This window comes from Ornithodoros turicata, chromosome 1 (assembly GCF_037126465.1).
Source record: "Ornithodoros turicata isolate Travis chromosome 1, ASM3712646v1, whole genome shotgun sequence".
Classification (NCBI taxonomy): Eukaryota; Metazoa; Arthropoda; class Arachnida; order Ixodida; family Argasidae; genus Ornithodoros; species Ornithodoros turicata.
Window position 1 is genome coordinate 221,132,039 of NC_088201.1, and position 13,581 is coordinate 221,145,619.

General features: G+C 45.9%; 1 protein-coding gene across 1 annotated transcript; it reads right to left on the reverse strand.

Annotated features, from left to right (window-relative positions):
* Positions 1-7,328: 7,328 nt before the first annotated feature.
* On the reverse strand, positions 7,329-13,581 carry LOC135394928 (uncharacterized). The gene is made up of 2 exons (XM_064626011.1): positions 12,552-13,581; positions 7,329-7,438 (listed from the first exon to the last, which is right to left on the reverse strand). Exons 1-2 carry the CDS (start codon positions 13,579-13,581, stop codon positions 7,329-7,331), a joined length of 1,140 nt encoding a protein of 379 aa, XP_064482081.1.

The following is a 13,581-nucleotide window of genomic DNA, read 5'->3' on the forward strand; positions in this document are numbered from 1 at the left end:
CTAAACAAAAGTTGTTAACAATGTGTTAGCATCAGGAGTGTAAAAATGAAGAAAAAAACATATGTGTGCGCGTGTGTCCGCGTATGAGATGGTGATGGCTCACCGAGGCAAAGCTATCAGAAGACATGCGAATGGGTTACATAAGGGTATACTTAAATGAAGGTAAACTATTTGAAATTGAAGCAGTCGAATGGTAATTAACAATAAGAGGTAAGAGTACTTGAACGTAACTAGAGGCTATTAAATGCAATAAAAGCAAGAAAGTTTAGTTTGAGGCTAATGAATATAAGATATATGTAATTAAGAGTGATTAAATTATATTAAGAATCACTGAAGCTAACCGCAGGTTACCTGAGGTAATTAAATGTAATTAACCTCAATTAAATTGGAATGGAGAGCAATTAAAGCAAGTAAACAAAATTTAAGGGGAAGGGTAATTACAGGCAAAGTGAAAGTAATTGAGGCTAATGAAAGGTTAATTAAATGGTCTCGCACTTAGCAATGTAAAGTGTTGAACCGAAAATCAAGTATAGACAGGAGGTGATCAATCGGGAATCAAGTCAAGTATGGACGGGAAAAGGCGCTTAATGCTAAGGCATTTCCATTCCATTTACCGCAAAATCGCCACAGATTTTTTTTTAAATCAGGGTGTTTTTATTTGGGCATGTCTAGTTGTTTTATGACCTTGTTCCGTGGCAAACCCTTGTAATCTTATCTAGCCTAACGGGAGAAAATCATGCATAATATCAAGTGATGGGTTCCAGTTGACACGCTTCGACGCAAATCGCATTATTAACGATTTGGTAATACCCCTGTTACACTAGTAGTCTTCAATGATCATTGAAACCAACGGCCATTGAACATGCACGCAGCTATACTTGCGTGAAACGCGTCAACTTTTAAAGCAGCATTGAATCCAATCGTCTGATTAATTTACACAGTACCCGCTTGGTGGCGCTACCCACAAGTTCAGAGGTCGTTGATTTCTATGGTTATCCCAACTATTATCACTAACAAGCTCACGTCTCGCATTTTAACAATTCAGCTCGGAGAATGACTCATTCCGAATTTACGATTGGCTAGGAACGTGTTATGTGGCACTCCTCGATGGACCCACGCACCCTCTTCTCTACGTATTTGCACCCTTCATCCTCACCCTGGCTTTCTTCGCCAAAGTAGGGACGGCGGCCACTTCTGTATGGTCAACAACGGCGTGCAGGTTCTGTCATTCCAACCCTCGTCCTTCAACTAAGCTACAAGAGCAACTGACTGAACTGGCCAACGTGACCAATATCTGACCATATATGGCCATCTCTGGGCCCAGGGTGGAATTATGCTTTGTCGTGATATGACTGGATACGATTGATTGTGCATTGTTGTCTGACTCGCCTCACGTGTAAATCTACTCCCAATTATTATCCATATTGATGCATGGAGGGCGAGAAAGAAAAAGGAAGGAATACACCTACATGGACTTCACTTTCGCGTTCACTGTGTTATTGAACGCCTGCATACCGCTGCACTCGGATGTAGATTCCCTCCTCACAATATGCTTTTAGCTTGCTTTTCCCTCTATTACACATAAAACGAGACGATCGGGCAGAGATAGTCGGCTCCGAACCGCCAATCTTTATTAACTTAGCGTACTGAAATCTTACTATCAATGCTTGTTGATTTTCAGCCGCCTTTCGGAAGCATTCGAAGTTCAATTCAGATATATGTGCTTGACCATTGCGATGAACAGGTATTTAGCAATACTGTATCAAATACTCCAAATATACTGATAAAAATCACTCACGTGTTGATGTAGCGATAACTGCCCCGATTAATAAAATGAACAGCACCACTGAGAGCACGATGAATCGCACAGACCTAGGGAGGAAAAATAATTTAACTGCAACATTTTAATCTTACACGACAACTAAAGTTTGGCGGCTTGCCTCATAAACACAAATTTTCGCCGCATCCAGATTAAATCATACTGCAGCAATATTGCTAGAAATGCTTTGAAACCACTTCATTATCAATGATCTGGGTGCCTTGGTCGACTAGCATCGTGCTTGGTGCCGATTGCTGCATATGGATTACTGTTCTGATAAAACCACAAGCGTGAGATGTGCCGCTATGAAGTGTTTACTCTATTTCCAATTATCAATATGCATGTAAAATACTAGATGGTGCCACTAAATATTACGTGCCAAGAATTCTCCAAGGAAACCACACAGCCATAAAAACACGCTAGAAACAAAGCATTCGTTAACTCCTTGGCTAGACTATCTGATCTGGAAACGCCTGCAACGATGCGCTTGAGGACAGGGATAGCACATGCACTGTTGTCCTAATGATTTTACGCTTCATGCAAGGTGAATATAAATGGTAGCGAAGCTTGCATTGGCCACCACGTCTTCAAGGGCGGCCATGATAAAGACCATCAGCGCCATCCATCCGTTGCGGAGCAAACTACAAATTCCGTCATAATGACGTCACCTGGTACGTCACCATTACGTATTGCGCGGGGCAGGCGCTCGCGCTGCGCGTGCGTTCCACCGCGATGTCCAGCCGCGGAATGTCAGAACTGCTGTTCAAAGCAAATCCAAGAGCAAAAACTCAAACAATTTGTAAACAGAGAAGAATCAACACTAGCGACATGCGTGCAACAAAGGATACAGGAGACCAGCTGGGGGCTTGTTTTCTTTTATCACTGGTAAACTCGCCATGCCGTTGTAAACAGTATAAATACCCACATGAGACAATTGATGTTCTGAGGCTGGAACACAGAGACTTTTCAGTGACTTCCATCTTTCATCATAAATACCCACGACAGAATTCTGCGCAAAATACCCGGTATGACGGTCCATGTACTGAACAAGCACGAAAGGATAATGTACAAATTCCAGCAAACATAGGTGGGGCCCAGGACCTTAATGTCCAATGCATGCTGCTATAGCTGTCCTCATGTACATCTGGAACTTTCCACATATCCAAAGAAGGTGGAAGTGAACATATTTGCACTTGAAGATCACATTATTTTATATTTGCATACTGTGTGGCGCTATGTCTGCCCACAGTTTTTGGCACTGTAACGAATGCTATGGGGGAATAAGAAGGCACAAGTCCATTAGCTCATTTTAGAAGTCGGTGATACTTTATCTTGCAAAACAGGCACAGCCGTATCAGCTTCCAGCAATGACAACATTGTTCAGTGTATACACACCCTGCTGATGACTACTTTTTGTATTAAAGAAATGTCAAAGCATCGGCAATGTTCTGTGCTTCTGCTATTTTGTGCACATTTTGCCATGTGGTGTAGATTTGCAAGCTGCACAAGGTGCTTAGCCCTGCACATAACTGCTCCTACATACTTGCACACAACAACTGAACTCAGCGCAGGATTAAAAATGTAAAATTACCTGCTAGGGATCTATGCACACAGGTATACACTTAATACGTATCAAAGAATAGGCAAACTGCTGAAGATTCAAAATAGAAAATGTATGCTAGGTATCTATTTACACAGGTGTACAAACACTAAACATATAAATAATTGGCAGCACAGACTACTGAACTCTGCATGGCTGTCAAAATACAAATAACACAATAAGGAACTATGTGCAAAAGTGCACTTTGACAAATCGTATGCTTCACAGGAATGAAAGAATTACAAGAGATCATGTGTAATCTAGGTTACAAGTGAAAGCACTGGATAGACAACAGAACCATGCATATTCCTTTGCATGGGAAGAAAACTTCTGGTTACATCAACGTGCAGAGATTACGAACTTAGTCTCGCTGTCTGCTGCAGTGCCTTCTGACGTAACGTACTACTTCGTACTTCCTCATTCCTTTCTCGTGCAAACCAGAACAGTCGTACCCTCCGAAAAAAGTGAAATAGATCGTCATACACGGATGAAAAACGCAAACTCAATGTCTTTGGCACAAGTACGTCCAACGCTTCACACAGCTTGGACCTGACCCCTTGGGAGATGAGGAATGTCTTAACGTTGGCTTTGAAGGCTTCATCACACGCACCCACAAACGTCGCAAAGGCAGGAAGAGGAAGCGACAGCTCCAAAGTCAGTACTGTCCACATTCTTGACACTCAAGTAAAGCAATAGCTGGCTACTGTCCTGAAATCTGGCATTCCCCCGAGGAATGTCCCAAGTTGGACTTGGTGGTTTGAAATTGAAAAGACGACGAGGAAGAAGAAAACGGCTATTAACAGTCACAAAGTGCGCAGTCAACGTACAGCAAACTCGTAGCTAACAGAGAACGACAGGAACCGGAAGAGTGCTCGGCTCTGTCTATAATCTTACGTATTACTGGCAGACCGCGCGAATTGCTCCATTAAAAACGTGCATATTGTATTAGTAGAGACATTATTCGCGCCTCCGATTAAATTGTTTACCTTCATGAAGGGCGCAGGGTTGCTAACACAGATTTCGTATTTTTACCCCGCCTTCGCCACCAGTTATATTTACCTTGTTTCCTGTGTCATTCCGCTCATTGCGGTTTTTACTCTGCCCCAAAGAGCACCGGCCGCACGTCATCACGACCTGTGAATGCTTACTTTTTGATAAGCCAGCTACATAGTATGGTTTCCTTGTATAACCTCACAATTGACCAAACTCGATTGATCAAATTGATAAATTTGATGTCGGTGAACGTCGCACTGACCCTCAACCGTGCCTTGATGTCGTCAAGGCTGCAGTTTCGATACGACAGCCAACCGCTGCAGTAGGTAGTGACTCTAGAAGAACTCTGGAACCACCGCCCAATCACACTCCAGTAGTTTGTGCAGAATCTGCTACGTGGTGCGCTCACACTTTCGACGTCTATCTCCTGTTGCAGCTTTTCCTTCGGTGGCTTCAGCCTCACGTAGAAATGAGCCTGGTGACCGGGACCACGCTAACGCTACAGGAGTTAGTAGCATATGCTGACAGGATCATGGATGTGGCATGCTCGTCCGTTTCTACGCCCTCCATTGCCCTCCATTGTTAGGGCAGCTGTTAAAAATCGGGTATCCTCGCAATCACGCAGCTCTGAGCCGGCTACAAGCCGATGTCTAGTAATTCCTGGAAATGCAGCGGCCCTTCACTGACTAATCCCGCCTCTGCACCCGCTCCCAGAGCGGTCTCTCATCGCGGCGAAGCCCCCCTACAGACCCATGTTCTACAAGAATGTAATATTGGCGGCCACGACCCATCTCGCTACCAGCGGAGGTCTGGTGCGGCACGTAGGCAAAAGCACCCCTGTGTTTGGGGGGGGGGGGGGGGGACACAGCAGATGACAGTTTGTTCCCGATAAAACGTCCAAGAAAGATTCCTGACTGCCACCGTTGCGTACGTAAGCGTATTGCGAGTCTCGAAACAAGTGCGTTCGGTACGAGCATGGTACCCTACGCCGCCCTGTTCCATGAATTTTCCTCGTCCCCGCTGTCGACAGATGCAAACTCCGAGGCATTTCTCCGGGCAAATACGGATTGGTGATGGATATTGAACACCATAAAATCATGTGCCACAGTCACTGTGTCCGTCGTTGACGTGGAATGGCGTCGTGTGAATGAGAGATACGCTCTTAGTGCTCCTGAAGCCCAGCTTCGTCTTGGTGCTGCATAGGTTCACAGGTCTCTCGCGAGAGCGCGAATGACGTAGATCGTTCAAAAGGGTTTTTGTTCGTAATATGAAAAGTCGATGGAAAAGCCAACCTCCCTCGAAACTGTTGTATTTCGAATTTCGTTAAAACCAGCCAGATTATTTTGTGTACAATAATGACTTCATGGGACCTTGTACACCACAAGCACTGGGTAATAGAAGTGCATGCCTTGCACAAAAAAAAACAATTCTTTTAAAAAATGGCTAAGAAGCAAGCGAGCTGGTGAAGATGATGCATAATGTAAAAACCCCTAGACGAGGGAACACAAAGGTGACTGATTTTTTGCGCTTACTAGAACTTTATCTGAACTCAACTGCCATAAGTATTGACGGACATCTGTACACCCAAAAAACTGGTCTCTGTATTGGCTCGAGTATCGGGCCTGTTCTTTCTGAGATTTACCTGAGTGTAATTGACAACGCTGTATTACCCTTTATATCCTCTCTGTCTTCAAATGATGTCGTTGCAAGGAGGTTTGCTGATGATCTGGTTTTCGTTTCCATCAATGAGAGTGTTATTGATCACTGTAAAAATGTAATTGTGTCCGCGGCCCCGGAGCTTGTGTTCACTATTGAGTTCCCCACTGTTGGCGTGCTTCAGTTTCTTGATATCAGGCTTTTGTTACAACCCGCTCTTTGTTGGTCTTACGGCAAATCTCAAGCTCAACCCATTTTGCCCGCTTCAAGTTGCCACTGAACGGGACTGAACTGTAAAACGGGGTTTCATCAGAGGTATCCTATCAAATGCCATAAAAAATCTTGGTGTCATTATATCATTACCTCTGCGGAAGGTCACCTTCTCCGTTTGAATGATGCTGGTTACCCCCATCATATGCTACTTGGTGTTTTAAATGTTTTGTTAAACACCTTGCTTCCTGGTTCGCCTGAAACTAAGCACTCTGTCCCCAAACGTGTGGTATTACCTTACTTTCACAAAGTATCTCACAACTTGTTAGCCGTTGCGAAGAAATTTCAACGCAACCTCGTTTTCAAGAAAAACTTCCGTCTTGACCGCCTCACGCCTTTCGCCAATTCTGAAGTTACTTGCAAGAATCACCGGAATAAATTTGTCCCCTATTCTTCAAACGTTGTTTATCAGATCCCCCTAGCTTGTGTTTTCGGTAATATTGACCAGACAAAACGTTGATTAAATGATCGTTTGAGAGAGCACTCATTAAAAGTAAAAAATAAAACTTCAAACTCTGAAATTGTCAAACATTTGGAAGAATGCTCAGATTGCTTCCCTCTATGGGATGAAACAATTGTAAAGGCATCCGAAGTTGATCCTCACAGAAGGCATTTGAGAGAGACCCTTTTCATAACCTCTTTTGGGAACTGTGTCAGCAACCCATCCGTAATCCTGGGTCCGGCCTTGAACAGACTGCTCGTTCTCCCGAAATAACTTTCTATTTTGTCCTCAACTGGTTGTTTCTCTTCCCTCAATCTGTATATATTTCTTATATGTGAAGTAAAATTTTCAGCTATGTTTGAGACTTCGTGTTTGTGTCGTCCCTCCGTGTTGCCTGGCCTCGGGGTTTTTACATTATGCAACTATTCTTTGCTCCTGGCTCGAAGTAAGTGACCCAGATACTGGGCCAACATTGATATTGTCGTGTGTATTACTTACCATTTGCCTGAAATAGAAGAGTGCAGGAGGTTAGCATAAATGTCTCAACGTCAGTCCTGAGCGTTGATCATGTTCATCATGCTGGTATTGAGCTTCTTGCGGATTTCTTTGCACTTACCTTCGTCCACGCGGTTATCCTGTTCGGGACGTACTTGAACACCTAATGTAAATGGGAGTCGTTTCAATTAAAGGCGCAAGTGCTGTGCGTCGAACCGTTCACAAATGCTATGCTAGTTGCCTTATCACCATGACTTGTCAGAGCATAGCACGCCAGCCTAAGGCATTCGCACGTTTTCAATGTGCATGTTGTTCTACGCGTTCCTTATACACACGTTAGGCCACACCAGTGGACATAGTCCATGCGAGTGACACCAATTACCTAGTGGAGACTTGGTGAGGCAGAGCATGTAAGCACATAAGGGTTGGCAATGTATGGATGAATCGAATCCACCAATTATCAACTGAATTCAAAACAGGATGCTCCCCAGTGCACGAGGAGCCAAGAAGCAAGCGCAGGCGGGGTGCAATGCCCTCTGCCAATTCCCTCTGCATAGGGTTGTTGACAGACTGTAGTGATGATAGCTGTGGAAACACGGATCTGCTTTGACTCGTGACCTCAGAGCAGATTTTTGGATGGGTAACATCAGAGGGGATTGGTGGGCAAGGTATTAGGAGCATGCCGTCTGCAATGAATTTCTCACTTCAGTGCCATTTCGTGCGTCCATGTTCGTTCCCTAGCACTGGCACTGAGCACGTATTTACATGTTATACCAATGAGCGCAGCTTCCCGCTCTATTTATCAACCGGATAAACCGATAACGTGTGAACTGTATCAACTGGTATCGCACGCACTCGTGATTCCTATCAACCTTTATCGCATGAACTCGTGAATCAAGCCAACTGCTATCCTACGAACTGGTGAAGCAACTCTGGTATGAACCTATCGAAAGAAAAAACACATAGATGAGCGAATTCCGCGGAGTTTAGGTTACATAACGCGAGAGGAGGTGTGGCTGAATCGTATTATTTTCATGTCGGGGCACCCGTGCCCGGACAGGACGCTTTGACCAAGTATCAACCAATCGGTGTGAAGTAATTAATAGTTGATTAAGAGCCTTTGAGTGAATTAGTTATGTGGTGATCACTCGGCCTACTTGTTGGATATTTACTCGAGCAATAGTTAACTGGTTACTTCAAGACAAATAATTACACAAGCCGGCGAACCCTACGCAGTTAAGGCAAGCGGGGTAAATAACTGCACGATGGAACGTACGAACCCCACGTACTTGATGTGTTCTGCGAATCCACATATCGTATCAAACAATTAATACGTTAGGTAAATAAATATTTACTCGGGCGACTACCTGTGTGATGAAAAATTGACGCAAAATTGTAATTAACTAATAAAACTCCGTAGAAGGGTAGGAAATACAGCGAACCCGTATTGAAAGCCATGCTCGCCGACTTACTATTCTTACTATTAGACGTAAGGTGTACCGAGCGTGGATAGGCGTCACACAGTAGGCCAATCAGTTTCATGTGTTAGTCATGCGGAACTCAACATCAACTGCGGGAAACCGCGGGCCAAGGGGCTCCGTTTAGAATCACCTGAACTCGATGAATCTTTGCTCCAATACACTTGGGAGATTGTCAAACGTGCGACTGACCCGACAATCGGTTTCTGGTGGCATCGATGGCGTCGATATCACAAATCGGCCACGTAGAGTTAGCTCAGAAATTTCAGTAGGGGTGTACTAGTAATCAAGTAAAGAATAAGACGCAGGGGCAGGTTTAAAGAGCCGTCAGAGAACAAGACGAAAGCGACGCAGACAGATGTGGAACGTCGAACTTATCGAACTTGATGATGTTATCATTTCATGATATCGTTGAAAGATGTGCACTGACTCTTTGTGTGACTTTTGTTGTCTCCGTTGTCATGTGCCGATTGGCCCCGGTCGTCTCTTACGGAGTCATCGGCTGCTACAGGTCAGTGGCAACACTTTTATACCCCTAATTAACCCAAGATAAAGTGCACGAACCCAACGATAACGCCACACTTTGTGCGTACCCGGTATCGACGTATTGTATCGACCAATCGGTAGGATGATACCGACCAATGGGTCGGTAATAAATAGTTAATGGAGACGTGGTTAGGAATGTATTTCTCACTAGCAACTGACTATTTCCTAATTTGTAATTCACTAATGAACTACTTCATCCAAGCCTACGCAAATTAGGTCAGACGCAGTGTGTAAGAACGTGAATCGTACCTACTTTATGCACGAGTTATCGATCAGTCTCGTCGATTAGCTGGTTATAAGAGTCAATTAACAAAAGATATGGCGGTATACACATCTGACGAAGTTTTTATTTCCTCTCACCGCTGTCCCTTGGAGGTCACGTGCTACATCGCGTTTGTAATGATAGCAGGAACAACTTGAGGTGTCTCAACAACGGCTCGCGATCTCCAGCACGTGTCGAAGATGGCACTTGTCGAGCAGAAACGTCCCGCGACACAGCTACAACGGCTTCCGAAGGAGACTTCGGAGTAACGCAAAGCCAGTTTGTGTAACATGCGACACTCGAAGCGGGCAACACAATCGCTAAAGCGATGAAGACAACCACCTCCGTCTACAACGCAATCCACGGACTTCCAATGCAATACCTCCTCCGGCTTAGGAAAGCACGCACTAGTCCTGGAAAATACTGCGAACTCAGCCTGGGTACTCGAACTCAGCTTCAGTGGGCTTCGTACGGGGCGAATTGTTGCGAGGGACCTACACGCATGCCTATTTCAATGCAACATCGAGTGAACAATCGTATTTAGGGACTAAACTTAATATCTGTGTAATTTTACAGTAATATGATCAGTGTTTCTACAGCCCGCCGTAGCTATAGCCGCTTGAATTCCTAGACCTACCCAGCCGCCCAAATCGAGATAACTTTAACAAAGCGCATCGTGTTTCTTGCATTCCACTTTGTCCAGATACTCTCAACGACAAAACGTCCTGCAAATGTATCTAGTGAGACTCCACCGTGTATTTTATGCCTCTGCGCAGGCGTTCTCCATCTGAACACCAATAAAAATATAATAATTTGAACTTTCAGCGACAAATTTCGAGTTTTCTCTACCTACGTTAACAGGCCCTGAATTTCTGCTTTTTCTAGGACGATATTTTGTGGGACTCACCCGGTTGCGCGACGTTTCCCCCGCCTCCGCTTGCGCTTTCATCCGTACCTAACAGGCATGGAAAAATAACCGCACAGCATCAAGTTCTGCAAACGCAAGGTCGCCTTGACACATGGCCGCAATAAGTAAAGCAAAAGCGCACTCAAATTCACAAAATCGTACTCGAAATTTCCAGGAATGACGGCTGCTGGGGCGGAACAAGTGAAATATTTATTGGAGAAAGCAAAGCCAAAGGACAGCAAGCGCCCTTCGATACGACGGACTTCCCAGAGCTGTCAGCCAATCAGGGCACCGCCCGCTGAGTCCGAGGCTGACACGTTTTACGGGCCAACGACTCGCTAAACGGCAAGTGAACCAGATTCTGAATCAGTCTCGAGTGATCTAATGGCGACACCACAGGGCACGACGACTGTTTAGAGGACACCACGAATTACATGCTACTGATTAACACGTTTCCGTTTCTGAAGCGCGCAACAGACGAAACAAAGAGGTAAATGGATGAGATAGCAGTGAAACAAGACAGGTAACAGGTAATGTTATGTCAGTGACGTATTCAATTCCATCCGTCGCTCATAGGTGTCGCCACGACAGCGAAGGCGGAATCGTACAATTGGGAGGCGTCTATTTGATTAAATATGCTCGAAGGGCACTCGTATCCATTTCGAAGGATATATTAGGGACTCGGAGAAGAGCACGCTAATGATTCTCGAAAGCCTGGTCCGCACTATTGCGTTTCAATGCGTCCGTCTGTGAACCCACGCAAACCCCTTCGAAAGCGACGGACGCTTAGGTAAGCAAAGTTCAATTTTTGAATGGAGAGATGCCATACTTCCGGTTGCTGCCCCGGCAGCCGTGCCGCATCGCGCTCTTATCTTATTCTAGTACACTTAAGGTAGTCGGCCCTAAGCAGTTTCTTGCTAAGTATAGTCGCGAAAGTGTAGACGTTAATTGGAAACGCATGTGTTCGTCACATTGAGACGTTGACGGACGGACTATTGAAAACCAATAGCGTGGACCATGCCCGAACTTTCCTAAGGACAAGACAGACGGAACCTATTAACGCCGATGTGATAGTGGGATATCGGGTATTACGTTATCGGGTTATCTAGGCGTCGATACCTTTCACAAGATTCTTCAGAGGATTCCGTACTGCTTGGAACTTCGATCCTTGTGTACACTTGTCCCATAACGCAAGTAGCAGTACAAAACGTTTGGGAGCTTTAGAAAAGAGGAAAGAGTGAACTATCTTACTGAAGCAGTTCGGAGAATGCTATAGGCGTGTACTAGTTACCCAATTTCCTTCCACTGGCTGACATCACACTGCTGAGTATCAGTATGACAGCACCCTACAGTTTCAGAAGTGTACGTACAATGAACTGAAACAATCTAATAGGTGCTGTTGAAGCAAAACCGAATCGAAATGTACGCAAACTGAAGAACAGCAATAGAACACTGTCTCTCTTTGAAAAATCGGACACCCGCTTCAATCAATCTTCACCGAATAGACTGTATTGCAAATTACGACAACAGAACGAAGTGAAAAACAGGAATGACACAGTATGAACGCAGGTACTCACTCATTTTGTTTCCATGCGGTGGTGAGGAATTCGGAATAGGATGAGCAACTGAAACTGGTTCTCGAAGTAACCGGAATGCTAGCGTTCTTCCTTCTTCTTCTTCTTCGTCTTTCTCCGCAGTGGCGCATAGCACGGGGCAATTGGCCACGGATCGTGACATGAGGGCCCAGTTAATGACGGTTACGTGAAGCGATGAGAGGATGAGATGAATGAAATGACTGAATAAAAGATGAGCGGGGGAATGGAATGACGACCTGACAATCTACCAAAAGACAGAATGGAAGATGCCGACAGTGGTACATCGTGGGCACGGAGCGGGACGGCTAGGAACATGGCGCGTTGGGATGAGTAGCGCGAACAGTGGAGAAAAAAGTGTTCAATAGTTTCGTCTTGCTGACAGTAGGGGCAAAGAGGAGAGACAGAGCGGCGAATTCTATGGAGGTAGTAGTTTAGCTGGATGACGCGACAGCGAAAACGCGTGAGCAGAACCTCCATTCGCCGCGAACCACAAAGGAGAGGGTTCCAGCCAAATTCCAGGTGCGCTAGTTCAGGCCGCGCGCGGAGCTGCTGTTGGAGGGCAGCAGCTCTACGGAGGCTGTCGAACCTTTTGTACATTGCGTATAGAACCGTAGGAATGAGGGGTAGAACAGCGAGGTGAGTAGATGCGACGGCGGCACGCGCAAGAGAATCCGCGACTTCGTTAGCGGGAAGCCCGCAGTGGCCGGGAACCCATGTCAGAACAATTTCATGGATGAAGGAGGGAGAGAATGCGAGAAGCAGGTCACGTTCATGCGAGCTCCTGCTACTGTCCAATTTGGAGACTAGGGACAAGGAGTCGGTGAAGAAGCAGACTAGATTGTGCGAGGACGGCACGGCTTGGAGCGCCATCAGAAGAGCCACTAGCTCTGCAAAGTAGATCGGGATGTAGTCAGGGAGGCGGATGCTCCTGCGCACGCCCATGGATGGTATGAAGAAGCCAATGCCCGCTTTCTCGTTTACGACAGAGCCATCGGTGAAGATCGCAAGGTGAGAGGAGAGTGAACTAACGTGACTGTCGAGGAGCGCGGAGAGGACTGCAGGGGGAGGAAGGTTGGCGCGACCAGGGTTGAATAGGGGCACGACGCGGATACTGATATCCGGAGCGGGAGCAGCGGGCGATGGAACCAACCTGGATAAGCTGACCGGCATCGCATAGAGCTGGAGGAACAAGCGTTCGGCGAACGCCAGCTGCGGGTAGATCCTGGGGGTCCACCGGAGGGCGCGGAAGGACACGATACTGGTGACGCGGAAGGCAACGCGAAGGAAGTGCTGACTAGAGAAAAGAAGTAAAATACAGCGGAGGGTTAGGGTGTTGAATCGGGAGGACAAAGGAATAACGCCACTCTCAGCATAAAGGTGCGATATGGGTGTAGTGATTGGTACGCCCAGACAGAAGCGCAGCGCCCTGCGTTCGAGCAGCAGAAGAGGTCGAAGCTGCGTTTGCGGACGACTGGAAAAAATGGGACAGCCAAACTCCAGGATAGGGCGAACGTACAT